The 14,972-nt window shown below is 38.2% G+C and overlaps 1 protein-coding gene across 1 annotated transcript in view; it reads left to right on the forward strand.

Annotated features, from left to right (window-relative positions):
* Window positions 1–216: 216 nt before the first annotated feature.
* The window catches only part of LOC143040377 (E3 ubiquitin ligase RNF121), a 39,101-nt gene continuing 24,345 nt past the window's right edge, over window positions 217–14,972 (forward strand). Inside the window, exons 1-5 of the mRNA XM_076211375.1 lie at window positions 217–407; window positions 7,820–7,860; window positions 11,618–11,759; window positions 13,162–13,316; window positions 14,406–14,634. Of these exons, the coding sequence (XP_076067490.1) occupies window positions 306–407; window positions 7,820–7,860; window positions 11,618–11,759; window positions 13,162–13,316; window positions 14,406–14,634 (669 nt within the window). The 5' untranslated portion in view covers window positions 217–305. The remainder of the gene's footprint in view (window positions 408–7,819; window positions 7,861–11,617; window positions 11,760–13,161; window positions 13,317–14,405; window positions 14,635–14,972) is intronic.

Here is a 14,972-nt window from a genome sequence, read left to right on the forward strand (position 1 = left end):
TTGCGATTTTTTTTCCTGTGTATATAACTTCTATACGATAATATGCATAGAATGTACTGTACATATATAAACATTTATATATAAAAACTGTATATACCCACTGTCTGCAGATAAATAAACATAATTTAAACGCTTGATTTTGAAAAATATATAGTGAAGTGTTTTGACTACTAACACTGTCATGCAATTATTTAAATTGAGATAATATGTCGTATGCGCAAATATGATATTTGCTCCCCGAGCCTTTCTATTCGTGCGCTTAGCGCTTTCTGTCATGATAGTACAGTACAGGTGTCACAACAAAAATGGCAGCTGTGGATGACCACCGTCATCATCATCACAACCATATACATGGTCATAGAAACCCAATAGATGAAAGACTACTGCGGATGATTAGAGAAAACCAGGTAAGAACGTGATATTGTAAATCTAGAGCGAAAGGAAGCTTGTAAACTCATAAATAGGAATAGAAATGGCGAGACGATTTTCCTTGATCTAGATTTTCAGACTAAAGTTAGTTACTCTCCCCCTCCCTCCGTATACCGGTACGTCAGTCATTATGATGCAATACTGTCTAATATAATGAAAATAACGGTGTAGTAGATAACCTCAGGTAACTGAGGAGCCACATATAAGTAGAAATGGTATGTGGTAAAGGTAATGTTTTGGGGTAAGATGAGGTGACCACGCGAAGTCTTTAAATAAAGAGTTCAAGGCAAACCTGTCTACTACTATCGCTTTTCCCAGACTAGAACGACAAAACCCTGTGGGCTTTATTTCGTGTTTGCATGCAATTTTAGGGAGGACCAGGTGTGAGGTTGAAAGTAAAACTAAGTTGACCTGAATTTGTGGGAAGTTGACATTAGGTCATGGGCATAAGAAAGCAGAATAGTGTTATTCATGTCTGGGAGAAGGTTCTGAAATGAAAGTTTCATGTGTTATGATGAATTTTTTTGTTGACTTTTCATAGGTGTGGCAGTCATTTGATACTGGAAATATACATGTTTTAGCTCTCAATGTTATAGCAAGAAATATGATCAATCAACAAAATATCACACATCATCACATGCTTTTACCTATTTTAAAGCATGATGTCATTCAGAAACAAGTGAAAATGTAAAAGTGAATATCACATTTTTGGCCAAGCCAAACAAACTAATGATTAGAAGAGGTTAGGTCAGAAAATTCTGTAATTTAAATTTTCTGCAGTTTTACTAAATTTAACTATGAGGAAGTTAAGTTCAAGATGATTACAGTTCATAGTCCATGGTTATGGTAGAAAAACAGAAAATAATTATTTTCCTGAGCAATATAGATTGTAGTTGATTTTTTTTTTTACTTTTGACAGCTATAAAGTAACCAGTCTCATTCAGATTAAAACAGTATTTGATAAATTGAGAGAAAACCATGTCCTCATTGTGTTATACTTATTTTGATTAGTCAATTTTTAGAAGGGCATACCTTTACAATATAGCAATAGAAAATTTGATATTAATTTTGTAAATTATAATACATCAGTGGAAATCAATAACAGAAAAAGCTGCGAAAAGCTATACATAAACAAACATAGTCGCTACAACTACTTGAGACACCATCTTTGTTTTGGTTGAAGCGAAAGTTGAAGAAATTAAAGTATGATAAATTCATCTATTCTAACCTAACCTGACCAGCCTACCTAACCCAACTCACATTTAGTAATACAGTACCTGTGATTCTAGAGGTCATCAGGGTCATTGTTATTGCCTTCATCCTCCAAATCTGTCAAAACAAAGATGGTGTCTCAAGCAGTTGTAGCGGCTATATTTGTTTGAGTATAGCTATTAGCAATTTTTTCTGTTATTGATTTCTGCCAAGAAATATGTATATTACATACATATATAATGATTTATAAAATTAATATTTAATTTTGTAATGCTGGGTCAAGTAGGTGTTCACCTCTAAAAGAATACCTATGGTTGATTGGAAAAGGTTTTCCTAGTCATTTATGCAGTTTCTTCCCCTTTAATTTTTCAAAGAAAGTGAAGAGATCTTAGATAGTGAACAATCTTGCCATTTCAGTGTTTTGCTCTTAGATATGTTTCCTACACTTAAACAACAAATAATCAGAAACAAATTATAATTCTAATGGCCTTATTTGATTTCTGAGTTTATAAAATTTATTTGTCATGACTGAGAACCTATGCCATTTTTGCTCATCTTATAGGGTTTTAAAAAGTAGTTGGTTCACCAAGCCTAATTTGGTCTAACCCAATGCAACCTTATGTAACCTAACCTAAATTTGCACATAACTCATTCAAGAGATGTGGTATCAATAGCCTTTCCCTTACTACTCCTATGTATCTAGCAGCATTGCCCAACCTTTCCCAACCTAAGCACCCCTTGTAGTCAGTTTTAAGGAGCCCAGCACCCCTTAACTACTATCCTATTACTGGAAGGATAAAGGAAAGTGTATGTATACATCAATTACCGGCACCTTGGGTGGGGAAATGCTGCTGTAAGGAATTAGAGTGGGTGAATCAGTTTACAACAAAAACTAGCGCTCAAAAAAGAATCAGTTTCATATTTTCATAAATTATTATTATTATTGTTTGTGAGAGATATATCTTTTCTGACAGATTTTAAATAAAAATTATTTTCTCAGAATAACTAGATATTTTAAATAAAAAACAAGTGGAACTGATTTCATCATAGAACTAATAGCAAGGGGTACGTGTCATAATTTAGACATTCAAAAACACTTACTATTCATACTCTGTTATCTGTTATGAAAAATAACCTCCATAGAAGAGATCCTTATTAAAACAATGAAAAATAGTGAATCAATGTGTTGCATAAGCCTTTTACTGAAGACATGAAGTTAATAGGGAACCAGCAATGGCCATTGGAGAGGTATAGGTCACTATGGGAAGAAATGTTGTACAGTATTGTCTAGGGCAGGGATGAGCAACCTTATTAAGGGCAGTGTCAAAATCGACCAGTCTCCAATGCAAAGGGTTTCTCATGTGCCAACAGAAATTGCTGAGAACATATTATTATTCACTAATTTTTAAGTATTAGGGGAGCTTTTTGAAGTATAAATTACACACCCAGACATGGGAGAGGTAAAATCAAAGAATATTGTAAGTGTGATTTATAAGTCTTGTCTGATTGATTGAATGTAAAATTTAGTCAAATTATTTTTACTTAAAAGTCATTTTTGCCTTAATGTGCAATTCTAGCTGTCATATAAAGTCACACAATGCAGACACAATTTTTAACATTAGCTAAAAATTAGACGATAGTACTTAATTTCACATAGTTTTAACAGAAACATTTATGGTAAATATGCCGAGCAGCAGTCTTCGCCATTTTCTTGTATATTTAATGCAGGTGCTGAAAACAAGATAATCACTTCAGGCATCTAGTCTTTTGAGGTGTGACATTTGTAATTTATTTAGATTAAAGTTTGAAGCTTTGTGTAGCTGAAAGTGGATTTTGTTTGCTGGAGAAAAGTCATTGGTATGCCACATTTGGTTTAGGGATTGTAAATGTGGGGCAGTGTAGTATGAGGTGATCAGTATCCTCTATGTGATGATTGCATCTAGGGCAGTTAGATTCCATGGCCTTGCCTATATTATGCTTGTAATGTCTTACAGCTGGATGGTGTCATGAATGTAAATGTGCTATTGTGATTTTTTTTCCCTTAAGAGGGATTTTTCCATCTGTATACCAAAGGCTTCTTCCCCCATTTAAGAGAGGTAGCCAGCCAATGCATCCATGCCACCCAATTGTTCCCCTTTCTTCTTAGCTCCTCATGGGTGAATGGTCATCTCTGTCTCCTGGCCACTGCCCCGGTCAGAAGCAATAAAGCAAGATTCTTGCTTCTCGTGCTAAGGTTTTTTCTGTAGGGCCAATGTCAGGGGATGGGGTAGGTGGAATATTGAGACTGATGGTCTGTCTTGAAGAGATTAATTTATGGTCTGGGTGTGAATGGGTTTGTGTGTATGATACAAATGATGGTTTCTGTATATTTGAGTAGTGTGTGTGTTTGTGTAGACACACCTTGTATATATATACACACACACACACATACACTAGCAGTCCAAAGCTTCTTCCCAGAGAAAACTGTGGGAAGGCCCAAGAACCATTACCAGTTGATGTGGGGGTATGGGTCCTCCACTTGGTGAGGCTCAAAACAACCATTACAAAACCTACATATCATCCTGTTTTTATGCACACCAGGCCTCCTTGACTGTGAATGGTTGGTAGTACTAGAACCACACCATAATGACTATTTTCCACTTTTCCATACAACTGTCAAAGGCTCCTCTCCATCTCCATGGCCTCAGTGGTCCCTTTCCTGAGCAAGCCGGAAAACTTTTCAGACAGTAGTATACACTATCAGAATAGTAGAAGACTACCTAACAACTGACAACACTTATTTATTTCACAAATCTTATAACTCATGCTGCATTTGTATCCCAAAAACCAACACCTTCATCACAGCACAGTCCCATGGTGAAACAGGTGTGTCACAGCCTATAGAGCAAAGAATATGGCTTTCCACCTGTTACAAAAGCATCCAATTCTAGGTAACATAATAACCTTCAGAAAAACAAGAATACAAGCCTGATGAATAATGTGCCAGGCATGCCAAAACTCGTGGCATATCTGTATTTCATCAGTCACCTAAACCAGTTTCCAAAGTATAGTAATACCAAAAAATCTTCAGGAAAAAATAAATTCTTATCTCTCCTCCCCCTGTTCTTCAAATCAATATTCAAACCATATTCTCACTTCCTCAAGTAACCAAAACTAGGAAAATCACAATCCTCAGCCATACAAATAATGGAACCAAATTCATATCCTGAAGAAATACCTTTGAATCTCATCCACCCCCAGGTTTTACAACCACACCCCCCCCACCTCACCCCCCAAAGATTACAACCATTCACAGAAGTGGAATTGCACATCCTCATCTCCAGCTGTAAGAAAACTACTCCAGGGCCAGATAACATTTGACATGACACCTACACTCAATAGGGGGTAGAAATTAACTGATCAGCATTCATTTTTGAGTGTGAATTGTCTCTAGTCATAAAAGAATGTAATGTGATGCCTGTAGAGATGTCAACAAAATCCCACAAATATTGACTTCATAAAATTTGTGCTGTCATTACCCCCGTGTGGAGGAATAGTGGGCCACATATAGCATTTAAGTATTTTGTTTTCAAGGTATACTGTAGATATAGATTAAAGTTAAGGTGCATCATTTCTTTAACTATTGGAAATTTTACATTACATTTCCTAAATGGTTAAACTTGCTCTGGTGTATGATAACGCTATCTCCAGTTTTGAAGCAGCAAAATAGAGGTGTCATAGGTTTGTTGATGTTTACACTGTATTTTTCACATTGAGTGTAAGACCCCTTGCATTGTATCACTTTATTTAGAAACTCCTATAGCTATTCCTCAGATGACACAAGTAAAAGTATCATCAACATATTGTAGGTTGTTGATGTTTTGGTCTCCTGTTGATATACCAGTACAAGGCATCTCTTCCAGACTTCTGAAGGTACTCACTATGTTTAAGTAGGTCTGGTGAAAGCACACATCCCAACCTCATACCTATGTTGATAGCCTTTCAGTTGAGTTGGTATCCCACTTTTAACAGAGGTAGTTTATCACCAGTAAAAGTGTTTTCATAACCCTGAGTTAACATTATGTTTCTGACCATCTCAGTAAGTTTTGAATGGATAATATCTGTATACCTAAAGGCTTTTCTGCCCATGTAAGGGAGGTTGCCAGTCGAGGCATGCACCCATTCCCTTGTGGAGGAAAGGCCATCCCTGTCCACTGTCCAGGTCAGAAGTAATGCAGCAAGATGCATCACATCCATAGCATGGCCCATCAACCCTCCCCCTCACATGTAAATAGAGAAGATGAGGAGAAAAACCCTTCAGGCTGCATCAGTTTGTCATCCATCCACAACCATTTTTTCCTCACACGTATCTCTTGTACCCCAGTTGGACACCTGCATGCAGAAACTGGGGTCCTTCCCGTGGAGTGGCACATGAAGGTGACGGGTGCAGTTTTTGTGCTAGAGTCCTGTCGACCCCACAACCTTGTCACCGCATTTCACAGGTGCCACCAACAGACAGGGTGTGGCAAGAGAACAATACTAATGGTATACTACTCAAACATCGGTAACAGCCTGCCGCCTTCACTGCACAGAACATCCACACAAGCATGAACACACTCAGATCGCTGAACAAGCACTTTGGGACAGACCGCCAAATTCTGTACTCCGGCAGCAACCACATGGATCCCACAGAAGGGACCCTCCTACACCTGATAGGAACCACATTGGCATGCCTGCACTCAGGACACCATCAAGCATTAAAATAATGCCAATGCAGAATAGGCCTGGCCACATTTGAGCCACCCATATGCTGCCACTGCACAGAAGACAGAGAATGCCTCATACTACAGTGCCCCACATTAACAGTCTCTGAACAACAACACAATATATTTTCCCCTCAGGTCCTACCTGGGGGCTGTTGCCAGTTACCTGAAGGCTGCAGGTCTTCAGCAAGAGAGACCTAGGGCAACAGATTGATTAATCACCCTCACATTTATTTCCTGTATCACCCTGTCCATGCACCCATTGAACAACCAAGTTGGCTTAACACAATCCTGACACAGCTCCACTTTCACCTCAAACCACTACCTCTCACCATTTCCAACCCAAACACAAGCTCTGCTACTCACGTAAATCCTTTTGACTGCCTAAACAGATTTCCCCTGTCCTATCAATCTGCAATGCCTTCCTGTTGACCCTTTCATAAGCCTTCTCTTGATCCATAAAAGCCCAAATATATCCTTACCTTTTACCCAAAACTTTTTGCATATCTACCTTGCCATAAAAAATTGACTCATGCACACTGTCTTCTTAAACTGAAACTGTTCCTCACAAAGTCTTCTTAAACTAAACTGTTCCTCACAAATTACTCTCTGTTCTTCCCATATGCCTTTCCAACTACAGTCAACAAATTTATCCTTCTAAAATTACTACATTTATACTTGCACTCTTTCTCTTTATAAAATGGAACTATACAAACACTCCACCAGTCTTCTGGCACATTCCCTTCCCTTAGGCAAACATTAAACAACCTCACTAGCCAATCCACTGTAGCTGTTTCTCCCTTTGTTAGACACTGCATGATATCCATCTAACCCAGGTGCTTTACCAACTTTCATAAATTTCAGTGCTGTTTGTACTTCATTGTTTACTATATCCCAGTCATTTTCCCCTCCCATAATATTTTTTTCTCTCTCACTCTCTCCCACTACCCCAGCCAATCAATCCCTAACCTCACTCACATTTAATGGTTCTCTAAAATATTCTACCCGTCATCTCCCTACTGCCTTCATTTCCATCTGTCCATATGCATCCTTTACTTTCTCCTCTCCACCTGACTCAGGTATAGATGAGGTTTATGGATTATTCAGGCTGTTGTGTAAAAGTTTAGATTAATTGTGCATCTCTAAGTTGTGTTTTTCATTGCTCTCTCTCTCTCCTTTATTTGAAAAGTTGAGGACTTACCAACAAATAGAAATGTTGCAATCTTTGGTTCAGTTACCAGAAGGGAAAGTTATTTATTCAGTTTATATATAAAAAAAAAAGTGTAACATGCAATTGAATGAAAACAAGAACATTTTAAAACATTTGTCTTTGCCTTGCAAGGTGTATTTGTAAATAGGTATGTTAGTTTTTTTTGTCATAAGTTATTTCTATGAAATTTGACATTTTTTCTAATTTTATTGTTTTCTCTCTCCAGACTATTGATGAGAGCATACTAACAGATGAAGAAAAATGGAGGTAAGAGATGCCACAACATACTTTCATTATATAATCTCGTGTTAGTATGTGTATAAGTGAAGGAAGTGTCCTATTGTATTGGAGGAGTGCATATATAATCATGCTGTAGAGAGAGCAAGAAAAGTTTGAATGTAATAGTTTCAGAGGGATTAGAAAAGAAAATGGAAGAAGTGAGCTCAAGGGGAGAGGGAATGGATGGATGGGGTTTGGGTGCATATGTAATGTTTGCTGAACAGGAAAGAGAGACTACAAAAGATAGAAGTGAATGATGAAGGAATGATGGAGCCTAGAGCTAGGCTTTCATCCGTTTCAGGAATTATTTTTGGGGGATGAGGTGGGTGTTGCCAAAGTGGGAAGTGATAGCACCATACATTGGTTCCTGTTGTGGGAGAGCACTACCTCACTGCATTGCTTTTGACCATTGTTGTGGAGGACAGGGTGAATATTTATCCACAAGGTGCTGCAAATGAGGGATGGTTGAGTGGGTGTTATTTGTTTATGATGTAGATGTAAGGAATGTCTCTGTGGCACCCACATATAAAAAGGTAAACCTATTATGTGTATATACTCGTGTGTGTGTATGCTTAGTTGTAGTATATAGGATAAGAGCTATGCTTGTAGGGTTTGGTCTCTTGTATTTGCGTTGATTAATTCTGACCTTAGGTTGGTCCATATGATTTGACTTTCATATTCCTTCATCAAAATTATTCCATGAATCAAATTGTGTATAGAAAACTGTATCCTTTGTTCTTGCACAAGTCTTCTTTGTCAAGTATATCCACATCTTGTATGGCTCTAAACATTGCGAATAGATCACCTCTCTTTTCTCCCCTGGGAGAGAGTGACTGTTTGTGGTGGTGCTGCAAGATGGACAGTATAGCTGCCCATTTTCAAAATCTGTCTACTCCCTTGCAGCCCCAAAGGACTGACACTTAATCTATAGACTAGGCCCAAGATGTCTCCCAATCAATTTCAACTGTATTTCATACTTTGTTTCACACGTGGACAGCTGGCAACCAGCGATTGTTCCCCTCCCTTTACTACTTATGTCAATGATGCTTCTGACCCAGGAAGATGGGCGAGATGTAGGCATGACCTGTCATCCAGGAAGAGCCAAGATGAGAGGGAGGGTTGGTGAATGGGGGTGGAATTATGCCTTTTGACTTTGGCTACCTCCCTTGTAGGGGTGAAAAAACCCTTAGTATATGTATGTGTAAATGTGACAAAAATACCATTAGCAAGTTTTTGAGCCACAAAGGTAAAATTCACCCTCTGGAAAAAAAAATGTTAACAAAATAGATAAAAAATTCATAAATGCTGATAGATTAGATATGAATGAGGTGAAGTGTTTTGTAAATGATATTTTTCAGATTGACCTTACTTTATCCCAAAATTTTTATTGGCCTTTACCAGGGCATTACAGAAACTGAATCATTTTGGGGTTTTGTTTCACCTGGGATGAGCCACTTCCTAATATTCAACACAATCCCTAACCAAGGTTCAGAACTCCTCTAGTGCATAGGAGGGGTCTGCAAGCAGTCTCCTGTTTTTGGGAGATTTGTGTTTGACTACCTGTTTTCTGTTTTTGTCCAGATTTTCAAAATGTTTCTTGATCCTGGGTTTTCAATCCCCAATTCTTTTCCACATACCCAATATTGTTGCTGATCATTTCTTGGGCAGCACAAAAATCCAGGGTTTACTTGCCGAGGCTCTTGACTTTCAGGCAGATGTTCAATACATAGCTGTGTAGTGACTTGTTAGGGTTTTGAGTCTTGTCCTTTAGGCACCTCTTCAGCAAGTGGGGGTCAGTTAGTCTACAATATATCTCCTTCATCTCCCAAATTTCTGCCTTCTCCAGAGAAGTATTTCTTCCCCTCAAAATTATTTTCATCATTATTCTCTACACTTATGTCACTGTCACTATGTAAGAATCTTTTCCTCTTATGAGCATATGAAACACATTTAGTTGAAGCTGTGGAAGTGACAGGCTGTAACAGCTGATCGACGGAAGTGTCACTTGCCAGCTGTTCATTGCTAGACAATGCTGGCAGGTTATCACTCACCTTGCGATAAACTCGTTTCTTCTTGGCCCAAGCAGCAAGCAATTGCTTCTTACTAGCTTCATATGTCAGATAGAAAGCTAGACTTTTGCCATTTCCATTTAAGTAGGGACATTGGCCCATCAAGATACTTTCTGAAAAATCAATTAAAAATAGTAAATGATGATGTATGACACTGTTCAGCAATGAATTGTGCGTACTTCGTTATTTTTCTACGTTTCCGACAAATTGTCAAAAATAGAATTTTGTGGTGTATTGACATCCTTAAGACCTTGTGTATTCCAGCCTCCATATCAATCTTTTATGTGAGATACCTTATCAAAAACTTTCTCTAGATCCAAGTAAATGCAGTACATCCAACTACCCGTCTTTGAACACATCAACTACTCGTGAAGAAAAATCTCGTCAAACTGGAAATATGTGTTCTTGCTTTCTTGAAACCATATTGGTTTTACACCAGGAGTTTTTCTCTTCTAAACAAATAAACAATCAGTTTTTCATAATCTCCCTGATACTTAGTTTATAGATTGGCACAATATCAGCCTGTTTCCAATCATTTGGCACTTCTTGTCTTAGTGAACATAGAAAATAGAAAGGTTGCGTGTCTTGTCCACTAGTTATTCCCAATAATTATTGTGATGTTCCTCACATCCAGCGCCCCACCCAAAGCCCACATCTGGGACCAGTGATGGGTACCTGCATGTGATGGTCCTGTTGGATGGGCAGCAAAGATGCCCATTTTCAAAACACATCAAGCCCCTTCACCTCCATCAGGAGGTGGAGCCCTGAGAGGCTGACACTTGTTCTCTGGACTGATTCGAAGATCTCTCTATTAACTTCAACTGTATTACAGTTTTCTACACATGGGGAGCTGACAACTGGTGTCTGCTGCCCTCTTCCTACTGCATTCGGCCAGTGACATAGAAACAGTTCCACACTGATACATTACAGACAGTAATCCATAATTTCTTCCTTGAGAAATTACCAACATCTACATCCTCACCAGTGTACAAAGGGCCAGGCTGTGGCTCAGTATCATGCTCATGTTTGTGTGAGTTGTACAGATTGGTGACTCATTAAAATTGTAATCACTGGCCACATGAGTATATTTCTCTTAATAATGTACTGAGTCATTTCCAAATGCTGCTAGTAATTGAGAAGCTTTTCTGGCCTGGGTAAGAACACCATTGTGTAGGAGGTTCTGGCTATCCATAATAGGTCAGGTTAGGTTATCCATCGGAGGGAGAACTTGCTTATAAAACAACTGTAAACACAAGATCCCCTTCATGTCCTTGGCAAGGTGACTTTGGTGATTCAGCTGTCATGAGCATACTCACCACCAGAGCTGGGCATAGCTGGCTAGGCCTTCGGCATCTTTGTTTGCCATGAAGCTGCAAAATCTATGATAGGGTGTCATGTATTGTAAAACTTCTCGGAAATGAGACTCTTTGAGACTGCAGATGTGAAGTGGTATAAAAAAAATTTGGTGAGAAAAATATCATTACAAACTCTTGGATTAGACAACTTTATTGTTTATAGATGATCTTCCAAGCCTTTCTCTCTCATCCTATTCTTATCATCTATTTTCACTACATTCTTCTTTTTTGTGTGAAAAAGAAAATAGCCAATTGAAGCTTTTCATGTCTCTAGCTAGCGTGACAATCTATTGTACCACTAACCTCGGATTACTTTTTCAGGCTGGATCACCTGCGTCTGCACGAGAAGCACAAAGGCCACGAAGAAATGCATGCAGAAATGGTCATCATCCTTCTCATCACGACAATCATTGCTCAAGTAGCGCTTGTGTCATGGAAGAAACACCACTACAAATCCTACCAGGTAAATTCCATATTGTTCCTTCAACTTTCACGGACTGAAGACCCATGGTCCTACAGCCAAAGATCTTTTTGGGAAGAAACCTTGGACCAATGTCTGTGTTGTATTAGAGTGGGACTATTCCTTGCACTGGCTGAAAGTATGAGGGGAGCAGTTGCTAGTTGTCATCCTTCACATACTCTTAGTCTAGCTTAAAGTACACAAATCAATTGATGTATTTATTGAGTGGATGGGTAGTGAGATAGACACAGGGAACCGTTTAGTGATTTATTCTGACGTTTCGTCCTTACCAGGACTTCTTCAGAGTACATGCATGATGTATTTATTCTAGCAATTTCCAGAGTTTATTCAGTGAAGGGGAATCTATTGTGCACACAAAGGTTGAAGCCTGTCTTCTTTAACTCTTGATGTGTTTGTGTCAAGTTCTTTATTTAGCTTAGTTCTTGTCAGATGAACTTATTCACACAGGAACCCTTGCACCTAGGTTTAGGTTATACCCATAATAGTGAAGAGTGGGAGTGGAATGGGTGGGAATAGATATGTGCCTTTGACTTGGCTACCTTCCATATATGGGGGGGAAAAGCTCTTGGGTTATAGAATAGATAGCTTTTGCCAGTTTTCCACACAGTGTGATGGGTGTCTGGAACAAATTGAACGAAACGATAGTGTGTGCAAACACCATACAAGAATTTAAGAACAAACTAGATGTTGAGAGATACAAAGACTGGTCACTATGAGCATAGCTCCCCTTCCCATATAATACATCAAGATAAATATACAAGGAGAATCCTTACACCTAGGTTTAAGGTTATACCCATAATAGTGAAGAATTTTCCTTAGTTGAACAAAACTGCCTGGTTATTGCCAGAATAGATATATCACTTTCAAACAAATTAATGGGGAAAAGTATTGATCTTGTTACTGTCAGTCTTGTGAGTTTTAGTCTGACTATTGCTAAACAGTTGCATACATACATACATATACCAAGGCTTTTTCCCCCTTACAAGGGGGGTAGCCAAAAAGAAAAAGGCATAAAATCATTCCCACCCATTCCATCCCTGAATACACTCCACACCCCTCCACCCTCCCTCTTATCTTAGCACTTGGTTAAAAGAAACTTCCTACAGTCTGAGCTAAGAACTATCCCAACTTTGTCTAACTGGTGGAAGTAACTTGTGAGTTTTATATTAGCAGTCACCATGTAATTTTATTTGAATAATAAAAGCTTCCTTTAGTTGAAAGAATAATGAATATGACAGTGCAACTCATTAGTGAATAAAGATACCCCCCAGTCAAACTAAAGATAGCTGTTAAGACTAATCTTTATGAGAATTGTTTTGATTTCACCCGTAAAGTATTATTTCTTGTTTTTACATTGATTTATTTGTTTATCTTGATTCAACAGTTTGTGAGTATGTTGGGTGTCTGGATGGTGCCTTTCGTCTTGTGTCTGACGAACCATTGGTGGCGTTTTGTCTTCTTCTGGCTCCTCTTTTCCTCCATTACCATCATTGTTGTCAAGAAAGCAGTGGAGAAGCCACTTGATCCCACAACTCCAAGGTTAGATTTAGATTATGCTTTTTCAATTTTTATTTATTTATTTATTTATTTATTTTATTTTTTATTTTTTATTTTTTCCTTTTCTTTTTCTTCTCTCTTCCCATTACTGTTATATGATGAAGCCTCCAAAACCAAATAGGAGGGAAAGGGGAGGACTAATTTTATTGGCCTTTACAACCTCTTTCATATGATGATGCCAATATAGGCATCATGAGGCACCAGTGTACATGAGGATACCAGCATCAACATCCTGATTATATTTATTTCATAGTTGTAGCTGAGTGACCCCCGTATTCTGTGAACTGGCTTGACCCCATTTTCTGTGGTTATTAATTTGAGTGAAAGAGAATGAGTAATACAGCTGTGACTTTATATTTTGTATAGCAAGTACTGTAATGCATCATCAAATCATTGTACATCAGGCATCCAATGCTGTGTGTGAGAATTTTACTCATATTAAAGAGGTTAAAAACTAGGTGGAAGGGCACTACCCTTCCCTTACATCTCTCTCTTTGTACAAGGATCAACTTGAATTAAGAAAATCTAAAAGATGTTATGATATTGTGTTAAGATTTGTCACAGTCCTGTAAAACCACAAATGGGTGAGTGACGTGTGTGGAGATATCACACCCGTGTAGCTTTATAATGTATTTCTATAGTTTTCTTTTGGTGGTTAGACTATGACGGATAACAGTGTTGCTATAGTTTATATGTAAGAAGGTTAAAGAATATTCATTGTCAAAAAGCAATCTGGCAGAAGTACTCAAAAGAGAGAGAAAGAGAACTCTTTGAAATAGACCATTATCCATCTGAGGATAAAACTGTAAACAAATTAGTAGCAACCCACCAGAAGGTAAATAAAAAACACATTCCCAGAGGCGTCAGAATTTTTTTTCAACTCCGAGCACAAGTCCTGGTGTGGTGGCATATACATCATGAGACCCCCCCCCCCCAGCTCACCAAAGCTGGGCTGCAATTGGTTGGCTCAGCCAGCCAGTCAAAGGCCACCTCCCTTCCAAGAAGGAAGAAGCCTTTGATATACAGGTAGATAGTAAACTATTGCTTATGTTCTGTTTTTCTTTTTTCCAGACAAGTTTACAAATGGTTCTTCTTTATCTACAAAGTGTGCTGTGGTTTAGGTGTGATAGGATATGTCATAATCATGGTTACAATGATGGGCTTCAACCTATTGTTTGGTGTCAAGCCAAATGTGTGGATGGATGCAGGTCTTCTCTTCATCTTCTATGGCCTTTACTACGGTGTCATGGGACGTGACCTAGCAGAAGTATGTGCAGGCAAAATGGCATCACACATAGGGGTAAGTTGAAATAAAGTTGGCGTCTAAATCAAAAACATATAAAAAGTTATGATTGAATTTTCTTACACTTCTCTGTATTTCTGATACCAGTCCACACATAATCTTTTTTCACCAACAGTTTTCAATGTCTCAGGAGTTTGTGTATGGTAACATATTTTTGGTTTAATAGCAGCTAAATTTGATTAATTTGTGCCCCTGTGTGTACAGCAATGATAGTAAGAGACAGTACAAAGCATCTTTCTCAAGTAAGGATGCAAAAAGACAATAGGCATCATCTGGTGCCATATCTGACATACTATGTAAGTTTGAAAATGATGGAGGTGAATTATAGAGAAAGC

The sequence above is a fragment of the Oratosquilla oratoria genome, chromosome 28 (assembly GCF_046742065.1).
Source record: "Oratosquilla oratoria isolate Oo_2021 chromosome 28, ASM4674206v1, whole genome shotgun sequence".
NCBI classification, from domain to species: Eukaryota; Metazoa; Arthropoda; class Malacostraca; order Stomatopoda; family Squillidae; genus Oratosquilla; species Oratosquilla oratoria.